The 13,575-nt window shown below is 38.2% G+C and overlaps 1 protein-coding gene across 1 annotated transcript in view; it reads right to left on the bottom strand.

The window, feature by feature from the left end:
• HEMK1 (HemK methyltransferase family member 1) overlaps positions 1 to 10,346 on the bottom strand; it is a 47,808-nt gene extending 37,462 nt beyond the window's left edge. Inside the window, exons 1-3 of the mRNA XM_060765794.2 lie at positions 10,265 to 10,346; positions 7,791 to 8,257; positions 5,806 to 5,897 (exon numbers count right to left, since the gene is read on the bottom strand). Of these exons, the coding sequence (XP_060621777.2) occupies positions 5,806 to 5,897; positions 7,791 to 8,051 (353 nt within the window). The 5' untranslated portion in view covers positions 8,052 to 8,257; positions 10,265 to 10,346. The remainder of the gene's footprint in view (positions 1 to 5,805; positions 5,898 to 7,790; positions 8,258 to 10,264) is intronic.
• Between the last annotated feature and the right edge of the window lie 3,229 nt (positions 10,347 to 13,575).

Raw genomic sequence — 13,575 nt, forward strand, 5'->3', positions numbered from 1 at the left:
TGTAATGTATTTTTTTTTATTTTTTGGCTTTTAAAGTCTTTTCTGCTGTGTTTTTCAGTGTTTTTGTGAGTGATAGTCACCCGTTGGCCTGATATGTGTATTGTGTCCAAATTTGGTGTCAATTCGTCCAGTGGTTTTTGCGTTATGTTATCCCACAAATGAACATTACACTTTTATTTATATAGATGGGCTGGCAGAACGTTAGCTAAGCAAAAATGTTGGATTATAAAGTGGGATTAAGGAAAAACCTTTTAAACATCAAATTACGTTATGATTTTACAAATTAAGCATCAAAACATCATGTTTTACAACTAAAAGTAGTTCAATACATGATAATGTTGTGGAGTAATTACTGTATTTACAAATTTAGCACCAAAACATCACAATGTATTGAAAACATTGACTATAAAAACATTGATTACTAAAAACTTGACTACAAATAAAGACAGAATTGCATAAAATGAACTTAAAATGAACTAGGTTGCTGCCTAGGGTGGGAGGCAGACTGTGCTGGATAATACAGAACGTTGGATGAGCGAAGGTTGGATAAGGGAGACTCTACTGTGTTTTCATTTTTGGGATGTCTGTAAATATGTTTACATAGCAAATGAGGAATAGGAGTTAAAGGAGGATAGCTAGCTACATATCCAGCGTCCTCTGGGTTTTTCTCAAGGAGCTGACCCCCCCCCCCCCACTACTCTCAGAAATTTGACAGACAAAAAGGAGGAAGGGAAGGACTGAAGCTTTTGCATCTCGTCTTGCATAAAGCCTCTGTAAAAAAGCAGATGTCACTGGAGAGAAACATCCACATGTATCCAAGTACTCTGGCTGCCCAGCCAATCCACACTATATTCTCCATCTGCCTGTCCCACTGGTGTGGCAGTTGGGCACTCTAGAAATGAAGCATGGGACACAAATGGCAATTGTGGTGTGAATTGGCCAGGCAGCCAGAGCTCTCCAACATTTCCTGAACCCATGGCATCTATAAGTCATGCCATCAAGTTTCTACCAGTGGAAAAGAGAGAGCTTTTAAAGGAATACTCAGCACCATTTCCTCACAGGTGGAATTGGAGGCAACAACATTGTTCATTTTTGGAGACTTTGTTTTTCTGAAAAGGGAGACCAAACTTTTACTTCTAGATATATTGTGACTGTCCATACAAGCCACAATGTAATTGAATCTTCTGCATTATTTCTTTTTTCTACGTGGTTAGTTTCCAATGACTTCTATTCATTAGAGAACATAGCGGCATGTGATGTGGCCAATTGCATCCAGTAGGACAGAATAAATTCAGGATCCTGTCACCTGGTTCAGCATTTTGATGATCACTATATATATGGCCTTAGGTGCAGCTAGCATAAATTAAACGCTAAATACAAAAAATATAACAATAGGGAAGACCAGATCTCAATCAATCACTTCTGTTGCCTTCTCTCTTAAGTCAGACACACATCCCCTTCTAAGGAAGCATAAACTAACCAACTCTTTGTGGGTTTTTTTGTAACAGAATCAAAGGAAAGCTCTAGCATGCTTAATTCATCATCCACTCATGGCTTCAGAAACTGACATGATTATACATTTTAGCTCCCAGGCACACTCAGATCCAAGTAATGTTGATCAGAGTGTTTGGAAAGGCATTGTGATTAAGAGAAGTGGAGTAATCAAAGTATTTGCATTACTTAACAAATCTAAACTCAATCCCTTGCATCCTTTTTATTCTGCTGCTTTCTGTGTCACAAGGGGAAAAACTACTGACATATATCTCAGTTAGCAAAGCCTCTACCAAAGACTATGTAATTGGTGCTGTTATAGCAGTCACAAAGGCCCAAAGGTTTATGACCTACAGTTAATGTCCTGAACCATGGGGCCTTTCTGAGTCCCACAACAGCACCAATCACACAGTATTCAGTCAGAATTGCTCAGTATTTCCCCACTTATTATGTCATACAAAGGAGCCGTGGTGGTGAAATGGGTTAAATTCTTGTGCCAGCTGAACTGCTGACCCGAAAGTCAACGTTCGAATCCACGAAACAGGGTGAGCTCCTGTCTGTCAGCCCCAGCCTCCCATGAGTTATTCCAAATGGAATAAGTTATTCCAACTGGAATATGTTTTTTTTACTGATATTTTGGGATACAGAATAAGAAATGGAAAATGCTAAAGAAAAGTAGTGACAATGTCCTGTGTTGTCGCCTGCAATAACGCAAACCATATGTCTGTATCTCTTCTGCTTGCTGAGATTAAGAAAAAGCTGTATTAAAAACAAAATCTGTCTGGTCAAAGAAGCTATAATCAAGTTTTCCTCATATTTTTCTTCTCAAGGGCTGTGCCAGTAGGGTTCTTATTTGTTTTGTAAACCTCAAGTATAATTTTGCTGGAAAAAACCCATGAACACATTTCAAATATTGTATTCAGGTTAATAAAGCAGGATGAGAAAATGAATCTCTTTGCTTCTCCACGTATGCTGGCAAATAAGCAAAGACTTCCTTAATTTAAAATTGTGGGTTGTTACTTCAAACCAGGAAAATCTGGCTAATAGCTTCAGAACCAGCCAGCATATCATGCCAACTTTAAACCATAGTTTTGTATCCTGATGTGTCCCAAAACTGTAAACTTTTGTGTTGTTCTGGTTCAGACAAAATGATATTCTGTACATAAGTGAAGATTTCCTGGCTTATATACTGAATTACAAAATGAAAATACTGAATCAGCTATATGCACAACCATAAACTCATTCATGTTTCTGTTTATTGATGAAATTGTATTATCTACATAATTCTCAACAAATGGCTGTAGTCCAGTCAATAGGAATTAGGTAAACATGAATAGGATCATGCCATTTGGGGCCTACTACTAACTTCACAGCTGAAACTAAGGCTACAGTTCTTGCTTTTTTTAGGTTTTTAAATTTCATTTCTTCTGCTTTGCCTACAAAGCCTAATCACATGCAAATGTATTTGTACAATCTTCTCACTGATATCATGAACTGAGATCTTTACATGTGGTAATTACTGCCACACTTAGGCATCTAGTTTTCTTATCTAATTTTAATCTCTTATGGGGAAATCGGCTTACTATGATTAATAACCTTTCCGATACTTACCTGTATCAATTAACAATGATAAGGGGAATAAAGGAAACCATTGCATCCAAAATTTTCCTAAGCCAAAAGACCAAGTTGCTTCATTGCATCTTAAGTTAAAGTTCAAAGTGGAAGATGAAAAGGGCCAAATCTACCATCCAGCTCTAATTTTTTTTAAAACTGTTTTTACTTTTAAAGACTTTTACACACTGTTCTAACAGTTTCCTTGGGCTACTGTAAGATACCTTGTTGAAAAGTCTTATGTTGAAAGGCAGTCTATAAATGCTATTCTATTCAAACAGACTGCTGGAAAATAACTAGATGGCCGAAAAAGTGAAATCCCTAAATAGGAATGATATTATCCAAGGGTTTAAGAGAGTCTCTTTCTACTTTATATCATAAAGGTTTTGGAATTCTTTACTATAAAGTTTTGGTAATGATAGTGTGGGATGAGCATCCCTTATCCAGAATTCCAAAATCCAAAATATTCCAAAATTGACCACATGAGTGGCTAAATTAGCAACACCCTTGTCTTCTGGAGGTGCAATGTACACACATTTATTTCATGTACAATATTAAAACTATTATATAAAATTACTTTCATGCAATGTGTATAAAGTGCATGTGAAGAAGAAATAGATTTCATGTTGAAATATGAGTCTCATATGTAAGATATCACATTATTTATATGCAAAAATTGATATTCCAAAATTCAAAACGCTCCTGGTCCCAAATATTTCACATAAGAGATGTTCAACCTGTGTTACTTAATCCAGCCAAAACTTGTTTGGATTGTAAATATGGCTCATTCAACTGTTACAAGCAGTGAGAAATAGCAAAGAAGATTACAAAAACAAGTTAATTTAGCACAACATAAAGATAAACTACTGAAGTTAAGGATATATCCATTCTAATTTAATACAGTTGCAATCCTATGTGTACCTATTCAGAAGACAGACCTACTGAATACAAATTGAGCTTATCTTTGAGTTGATATATCAAGGACTGTGCTGTAAGTTTTGATGAGAACATACATCCTTTTTTCAAATTAGTTCTTGTTAAAACCATTGAAATACAAAGCCTATCTGTGGCTAATCAAAACCCAAGTGTTTTCATTATGGATGAAATAGAGATGAAATAGGGACATAATGTACAATATGATGTATATGTTGCAGTTATTATGTCTAGGAAAGTTGGGAGTGCTAGCACGGAAAAGGTGTTAGACATTTCCAATCCTTTTTCTCAGCACCCACAATGGCAGATGCTTCTATTTTCTGGGATGGGGTTAAAGGAGATAAACCACACCCGAGTCTCTAAGCAGAAAATCCAAAGCTTAGATGGTCCATTTAATGCTATTGTTATAATCTTTCATTTTGAAAAATCCACATCAAAAACAACTCTTTTGATCCAACAACAAGATTAAACAATAGTTACATCACTGTAATATCAGGCCAAAGAACAAGCAAGCAATTTAAATGTACCGTTGTAAAATAAATCTATTACATTCCACCTACGCATTCAAATCCTAATTCATAAATAATCAATAAAGAAATTGCAACTTTAACACAGAAATGCACCCAACTCAGGTCTTGTAACTACAAATGTCAATAATCTGGTGTCTAAGAAACATATTCAATTGAATACTTTTATGAACTATTTTTCATAACTACCCTTATATAGCTACTCTATGTAAGCAGGTTTTGAAACTGAGAATGGAAAATATGATCTCTTTCCTGTTTGTCTTTTATGGAAAATACTTCATTTATTTAAATTATACAAGGCCACTTAATTTCTGGATGCCATTTTTGTAAACCTAATAATTCTACTTCTCCCTGCCAGATCTGTTCTTACTAAAGCCCTGTGGATTTAAAGGGATTTACTCATGATTTATTTAAATACTAAATGGAAAGCTATAGGCCTTCTGCTGTATTGCAGAGTGGGAGGGATAACTTAACAACTCCCTTCAGCACTAGTATGTACTGAACAGAGCTTTCATTTTTATTACTTGTTTTATATATATTTGCTATGTTGCAAGAGAAAATACACACAAAACAAACTAGAAAAAATTATACTTTAAAAAGCTGAATCAATTACTAACCTACCCACCTTCTTACTCCCACCATCTACCAAGAAAAAGAAATTAAAATTGATTCCCACCAATCAAGCCAACAACTTCAATACAAAGGTATCATAAGCTTCTCTAAAACTTTGATACTTTTTTCTAAAAATTAAACAATAAAACCCAGTTATCAAAACCCTCAAGTGTTGTCTTCTCTACTTTATCCTTTATAAATGATAAAAAGTTCCCAGTCTTTTAAAGTTGTCTAGAGACTTCTCTTACATCAAAGTTGATAATCTTCCCCATTTCTGTCATTTTGAAAGACTTCAAAAATCCTGTCATCTTTTGTTGTATTGTCAATATTTTTCTACCTCTGAGAATACAAAAGTCTCACTGCCAGAACCATGCAATGAAACATTTTTTTTATTTACACCTATAAGCATTTTAAGTAAACAATATATAAGGATGCATTTTTTCTAAACTGGACAGTCAGATTCCCCTTTAAAGAAACAACAAATGTAACACATTTCTTCCATTTTTTCATGACACAAGCCACAATCATCTGCTAAGCACCTGAGAGTTGACAGATCCCCTTCCTTCCTCCCTTCTGCCAACTTTTCTGTAAAGTTCTGGAAAAAGGCAAGTATGTTGGTATAGCCACTCACCTTTGAAGGCGTTTTGCACACAGCTGCTCAACCTGTTCCTGCTGCTGGACTGAGAAGTAAGGAGAAATGTTGCCAGCATTTAAGCTCTGAAACTGAAAAGGAAGTCAATTGCAAGTGTTTAAATTTACTGTTAGCTCACCAAATCAAGTGTGTAAATGTCAGAATACTGATATGAAGCCAATGGCAGAGTTAGAAAAATTAAATGGGGACTACAGCATCGAATGGCCACGCTGCTGAGGACCTGGAAAAGGGAGGGGGCGGCTTTCATATGCATTGATTCTAAAATAAAAGTCTTGCTTGGTTAGAGGCAGCCAATCACAGTTCAGGATGAGGCCAGAGTCCATCTAGCATCCTATCTTGTTTCCCAAGTTAGGAGACTAAATCTTGGGAAACAATGTTAGATCTTGGGAAACAAAATTAGATATAAAATAGCCCAGTTAAAAAACACTGTTTCCTTTTCCCCCAAAAAGCCTTATTTTCTATAAAAATAAATAAAAATGGATCTTGTTTCTTCCTTCTAAAATGATAAACAGTTTAAGGCAAGGTTTATGTATTTATTATATGAAAACTAGGCAAAAACATTTATATAAGCCTATATGCAGTATCACACCATTGCATTTTCTGGACTTTTCTTTTCTTTTTTTCTGTTCCTTTTATGGGAATAAGTGCTTTATGTCTGCTTTGATATTGCAGAGGACTATAGGAGACAAAACAGTTCTTTGATACTCTTCTGTTTTTTGTTTTGTTTTGCAGGTTTATCACACACTGACAAACTCAATTCAGTTCCTTATAATTCAGGATTTGCTTACAATTCAAGATTTTTATTCAAAGGTACTGTGTTGGACAAACAGCAAAATGAAACAAAATCAAAAATCCACAAAAGAAGTTAACATGACAAAAAAGCCAGAAGAGCTTCAAAAGCTTGCATAAAGTGGTTTGTGCATTAGGTTTGGTCAAAAATTGTATCATGCTTTTGTGAAATTTGGAATTTGTAACTCTGTTGTAACAAAAAAAAATTAAATTAAATTAGTCTGAATAAATGATTTTTAAGTAAATAAAACATGGTAAGTTTAATACCAGACAAAGTTATATTTCACATTCCTAAAACAACAAAGTGACTTTCAATCTTCCAAGCATGTTAATATTGCTTTTTTCCAGTTTTTTTCATACAGTTTCAAAATTTCTGAAAACTTCATTATCTCTGGACATTGTGCCTCTAAACACACAGGGTACCAAGAGCTATTACAGTTGTTAATAGACCCAGTTCCCATAAATCTATCTTTAATTCACTTTTCAAGAAGGCTTGTATTTAACAACTTGTCTGGAATGCGAAGGGATCTTTTAACACCTTTGAGACTAAATGAGAGGAAGAAATTTGTAGGATAAGTTTTTGTAGACTAGGTCTATTTCCTCAGATGCCACTGATGAAGTAGATCCAGTGTTTGAAATCTTAACGTTACAAACATCTTTCTCTCAGTTAGTCTCAAAGTACCTCAATATTCCTTGGGATACTGACCTAGATTAACATGGCTATTCCCTTGAAGCTGCATGGTAGTCGTAATAGTGAAGAAATTCCATGCAGGAGAATGAGACAGTTGGAAGAGGAATTTTTTGCACTTGCTAGAGGTATAAACAGGATGAACTGTACTGAGATGCTATTGCAACATGCAAGTGCATCCTCAATATACCTTGACAAAAGCAGAGGAGTTCACACTTTAAATCTATAACAGAAAAGGAAACCATGTGGTTATTCTGATGTTACTAGACTGTAACTCCTGTCATTGCTGACTATGCTGGCTAGGGCTGATGGAGTTTCACTGTAATAAAATCTGGAAGGTTAAACATTTCTCATATCTGGTCTACAAGAAGTACTCTTTATCTCACAGACTAGGTCTAGAATTAACTGGAACATCATACATGTGACAGGCCTCCAGATATTCATTCCAATGCTTTGCGCAGACTTAAAATACTTCATAACACTTAACTGTTTTTGCTCCCAGAACATGAGAAACAATATATTCAGAAGAAGCCCGTGCTTCAGGGATCTCATTGGCCTCAAACACATCTTGCCAGTAGCTGACCAGTTCAGCAGCTGTCACCAAGCCAGCCTTAGAATGTGAACACTGCCTTAGCAGTCTGTGGCAAGGATGCAGGACACAGTTCCTGGCCAAAATCACTCCAAGATGGCCACAGTAAGGGGACAAATACAGAAGTTTCCTGTACAAAGAACTGGTGAAAACAGTCATGGCTCCAGAAGGTAACAACTTCCAAAAACAGAAAGAAATATCTCCTTTTAAAAGCCCTCTAAAGTATAATGGGCATCTCCAATAGTATCTGGTGTATTGACAAGTATTAATTTTAATAGATCAGCCCCATCTCTTCGTTCTTCATGAACCAGCATGTCAACAGGCGGTTTCACGTGCCCTTCTCCTGGTAGCCATCCTCTAGAAACCTAAAGAAAAAGAGACAGCCAAAGGGAAACCTCTCAGATTTAAAACAGGTAAACAGCCCATTTAAATAATTTAAACATAGATCATTAAATACAGCCTGTGAATCTATGTTACAGTTCTAGAAAAGAGGAACACTTAATGCACTTTGTTTTCCACAACTGTGGCTTCAATCATGTTTGCAAAAAAAATTAAGCACCACTGAAAATGCCCACACTTGCCTTATTAAGCAACACTGGCTAAAGGGCACTTTATATGTTACAGAATTTTAGCACAAATGAAAGGCTAATGTTCTTTAATGTGAAATTGTTTCCTTGAACATCACTAATATGCAAACTGTTTGCACTGGGCTATGTCACAACTACTTGTGTCTTCTCAGCAGTCATATAGATGGTGTGCATCTCTTGTACTCATGACCTGTTATCTACAGCAATTACATACAGTATATATGAGAAAAGCAAGTCCTAGTTAGTGCTGTAGTGCTTGCAATATCTTTAAACACAACCATGCTTTTGAGTAAGATTCTTCTTTTATCAGTTTTAAACTGCTTAGAAAACACTGGAGTTTTTTAAACAGATGTTTGGTATGGGGTTATGTACTACCAAGTTTCAAAAGACTTCTAACAGATTGGTGATTTAATGCTGGAAAAAATGCATGAGAATAAAAACAGAAAAAGCAATAGATACTTCAGTTGATTTTATTTATTTATGTATATTCTGCCTTTCTCAGGAACATGAACATAATGCCTGCTCAAGCACTGTATTCAAGACAGTTTTCCCTTCTGGAAGAACACACGGTTAGTTTTTTTAAATCCCATTCTCAGGAAAGACAAAGACAAGATAAACAAAACTATTTGGAACCAAGGAAAGTGGTGTGATGCTACTCTTATTCCGTGACACATGCTCGCATTTTTGTTGTCCTAAAATACAACAGGTAGGGGCCCCATCCACACAGCTAAATATAATCCCACATTTTCTGGACTCGGATAAGCCAATTCAAAGCAGATATTCTGGGTTATACGGCTGTGTGGAAAGGCCTGGAGGCCCCTTCTACACTGTCATATAATCCAGATTATTGAAGAAAAATAATCAATATCATCTGCTTTGAACTGGGTTATATAAGTCTACACTGCAATAATCCAGTTCAAAGCAGATAAACTGGATTTTGTAGAAGGGGCCCCTTCCACACAGCTAAATATAATCCTACATTTTCTGGAATATATGGCAGTGTGGACTCAGAAAACCCAGTTCAAGGCAGATATTGTGGGATTTTCTGCCTTGATATTCTTGGTTATATGGTTGTGTTTAAGGACCCTTAGGATGCATCTGTGCAGTTTGTTGCCCCTTTAATTGCTATAGCTCAATGCAATGGAATTATGAGAATTGTAATTTTTCAAGGTTTTTGGCCTTCTGTCAGAGAGGGTTTATGCCAAATAAGTAATGCCTCGCTAAACTACAAATCCTAGGATTCTATAGCAGTTAAAGTGATATCAAAGGGCCCTTCCACACAGTCCTATATCCCAAAATATCAAGGCAGAAAATCCCACAGTGTGGACTCAAATAACCCAGTTCAAAGCAGATATTGTGGGATTTTCTGCCTTGATATTCTGGGATATAGGACTGTATGAAAGGGCCCAAAAAGGAATAATGTTATACTGGCGATACACCCTTAGTTAGCTGTATTTTGGTTGGAATCGTGGCTTTTCCCCACTTGTATTTCAACAAGACACGAAACGATTCTAGCCCATATTCCAGTCCTCCGTGTGTTTTGGACTGCACCTCCCAGAAGCCTCAGCTGCCTCTCGACCAATGATGAGGGATTCTGGGAGCTGATGCCCAGAGAGATGGAACCACTGACTTATAATAATGAAACCCAGCCTTCCAGGCTTCTGAAAGCATTGTCCCCTCAACAGAACCGAGCAGGACAGGAGGAACGGAAATGTTATCGGGGTGCCGAGCTGCTAACTGTGATCCTGAGGCACATGAGGCCAATGCCGTTCGGTTCCTACCGACCTCTCAAACGCGTTGGGAAGAAAACACGCCTCACTTCCGGCTTGTGCAGCGCTATTCCTGCGGCACCGGAAATGACGTTGTGGTAATATAGTTCCTAGAGGGCTAAAGTCCCACCTCGTCAAAGGGACGGGTCCCTTTGAAGAGAGGAAAGCGAGAGAGCGAGTAGAGGGCGGCCCCTCGTGGCTGTTCCGGTGCATTGCAGCACATGCTATATGGGTTGTTGTAGGGTTTTTAGGTTGTATGGCATCAGGCTGGAAAAAAAACAACTTATATCCCCATACCAAAAAAGAGAAATGCTAAAGACTGCTCCAACTTCCGTACAGTGGCCCTTATTTCTCATGCCAGTAAGGTAATGCTCAAGATCCTGCAAGGAAGACTCCAGCAATACATGGAGCGAGAGTTGCCAGATGTTCAAGCTGGGTTTAGAAAAGGTAGAGGAACGAGAGACCAAATTGCCAATATCCGCTGGATAATAGAGAAAAGCAGGGAGTTTCAGAAAAACATCTACTTCTGTTTTATTGACTATTCCAAAGCCTTTGACTGTGTGGATCATAATAAATTGTGGCAAGTTCTTGGTGGGATGGGCATCCCAAGCCACCTTGTCTCTCTCCTGAGGAATCTGTACAAGGACCAAGTAGCAACAGTAAGAACTGACCACGGAACAACAGACTAGTTCAAGATTGGGAAAGGCATACGGCAAGGCTGCATCCTCTCACCCAACCTATTCAACTTGTATGCAGAACACATCATGCGATGTCCGGGGCTTGATGAATGCAAGGCTGGGGTGAAAATTGCTGGAAGAAACATTGACAACCTTAGATATGCAGATGACACCACTTTGATGGCCGAAAGCAAGGAGGAGCTGAGAAGACTTCTAATCAAGGTTTAAGAAGTGCAAAAGCTGGGTTGCAGGTAAACATTTAAAAAATCATGGCAACCAGACAGATTGATACTGTTTTTATTGTTGTATTGTATTTTATTGTTGCATTGATGCTGGCATCGAATTGTGCCTTTGTAAGCCGCTCTGAGTCCCCCCCCCCCCCCCCCGGGGTGAGAAGGGTGGGGTAGAAGTGTCTGAAATAAATGAAATAAATAAATTGATAACTGGCAAATAGAGGGAGAAAACGTGGAGGCAGTGGCAGACTTTGTATTTCTAGGTGCAAAGATGACTGCAGACGCAGACTGCAGCCAGGAAATCATGAGGCGCTTACTTCTTGGGAGGAGAGCAATGACTAATCTCGATAAAATAGTGAAGAGTAGAGACATCACACTGGCAAGGAGATCTGCATAGTTAAAGCAATGGTATTCCCCATGGTCACATACGGCTCAGAGCTGGACCATAGGAAAGGCTGAGCGAAGGAAGAGAGATGCTTTTGAACTGTGTTGGAGGAACGTTCTGAGAGTGCGTTGGACCGCGAGAAGATCCAGCCAGTCCATACTTCAGGAAATAAAGCCTGACTGCTCACTGGAGGGAAGGATATTAGAGGCAAAGATGAAGTACTTTGGCCACATCATGAGAAGAAAGGAAAGCTTAGAGAAGACAATAATGCTGGGGAAAATAGAAGGAAAAAGGAAGAGGGACTGACCAAAGGCAAGATGGATGGATGGCACCTTTGAAGTGACTGTTTTGACCTTGAAGGAGCTGGGGGTGGTGATGGCCGACAGGGAGCTCTGGCATGGGCTGATTCATGAGGTCACGAAGAGTTGGAAGTGACTGAACAAATGAACAACAAGCTTTTCGGGGCTGTATCGCATGTTCTAGAAGCATTCTCTCTTGATGTTTCGCCTGCATCTGTGGCAGGCATCCTCAGAGGTTGTGAGGGAAGCCTTCAACAATATGAAATCAAACCCAAGGCTAGCTACAGTAGAGTCCATACAGTTAATACCAAACTGCAACTGCCATGATGGAGACTACAGACAATGCTGTTGCCTGTTATTGGTCAAAAGATATTTAGCCACCTGCATGCCTTCTATTTTTATCAGTTTTATACTAATTTATGCAATGATTTGATACAAAATAAATAAAACTGCCATGATTCTGTAGCATTGAGGCTCAGCAGCTAAAGTGGTGTCAAACTGCATCAGTTCTACAGTGTGGCTGTACCCTAAAAACCGATGAAGTCATCCAACTTGAACATTCATACCACACATTTGCTGTTGCAGATTTGGAAACATGTAGACCAAAGTACAATCTAAGGACTCAAAAAGTATATTGAACCTATGGATAGAGAATCTGTAGATAGTACCATAATTTGTTTATATAGTAGTTGGTGCTCTTTAGTTTTTACCCCATTTGGGGTAAAACGAAACGAAAACTCCCATAACTTTTGATTATTTGCTATGCAGTCTGAGGAGAATGGGAATTGCAGCCCAAATAGCTCTGAGGTTGGGGAAAGCTTGATGGACATTTTTAAAGTCAGACATTATATCCATAAGCCTTGTGTCTAAATTCAAACACCACTCTCCTGCCTAAACAGAACAAACTGCAATTCTCCAGATGTTACTGTATCACAACTCACATCTGCTCTAGTCATGAGGTTTAATAATGAGGAATACTATGTGGTAGAGGCTCTTGTGTGGTGGAAACTCCTTCTTTGGAGGCTTTTTAACAGAGGCCATCTGTCAGGGGTGCTTTGAAAGAGATTTTCGTGCTTCTTTCCCAAAAGGGGATGGACTGGATGGCCCACGAGGTCTCTTCCAACTCTATGATTCTATGATTAATACAGTAGCTGTATTTGGTCTATAGGCCTTGGGTTCTGTTTGACACATCTGCCTTATCTGAAAATCTGAAATAACCCCCAAATCTGCATGGGTGACTGAGATAGTAACACCACAAAATTGTTTAAAATATTATGTGCAAAATTATCTTCAGGTTATGCATATGAAGCAGGCATGGGTAAACTTTGGCACTCTGGCTGTTTTGGAGTTCAGCTAACAGCTGGTAGACTGTTAGGAATTGTGGTAGTTGGAGTCCAAAATACCTGGAGGGCCAAAGTTTTCCCATGCCTGGTATAAAGTGTACAGTATTTCTTGGGGTTAACAGTGGAAACAACATTTTTTATTTTTAAAATGCTATTTTTCAACCTAAGGAAGCATCTCTCTAAGAACCTTTTGGCCTTTCACCAGAATTTGTCCAGTGTCATGCTTTTTGTTCATGTAAGGAGCGACTTGAGAAATTGCAAGTCACTTCTGGTGTGAGAGAATTGGCTGTCTGCAAGGACGTTGCCCAGAGGACACCTAGATGTTTTGATAATTTATCTTCCATGTGGGAGGCTTCTCTCATGTCCCTGCATGGAGAGCTGGAGCTGACA

Source organism: Anolis sagrei, chromosome 2, assembly GCF_037176765.1.
Source record: "Anolis sagrei isolate rAnoSag1 chromosome 2, rAnoSag1.mat, whole genome shotgun sequence".
Classification (NCBI taxonomy): Eukaryota; Metazoa; Chordata; class Lepidosauria; order Squamata; family Dactyloidae; genus Anolis; species Anolis sagrei.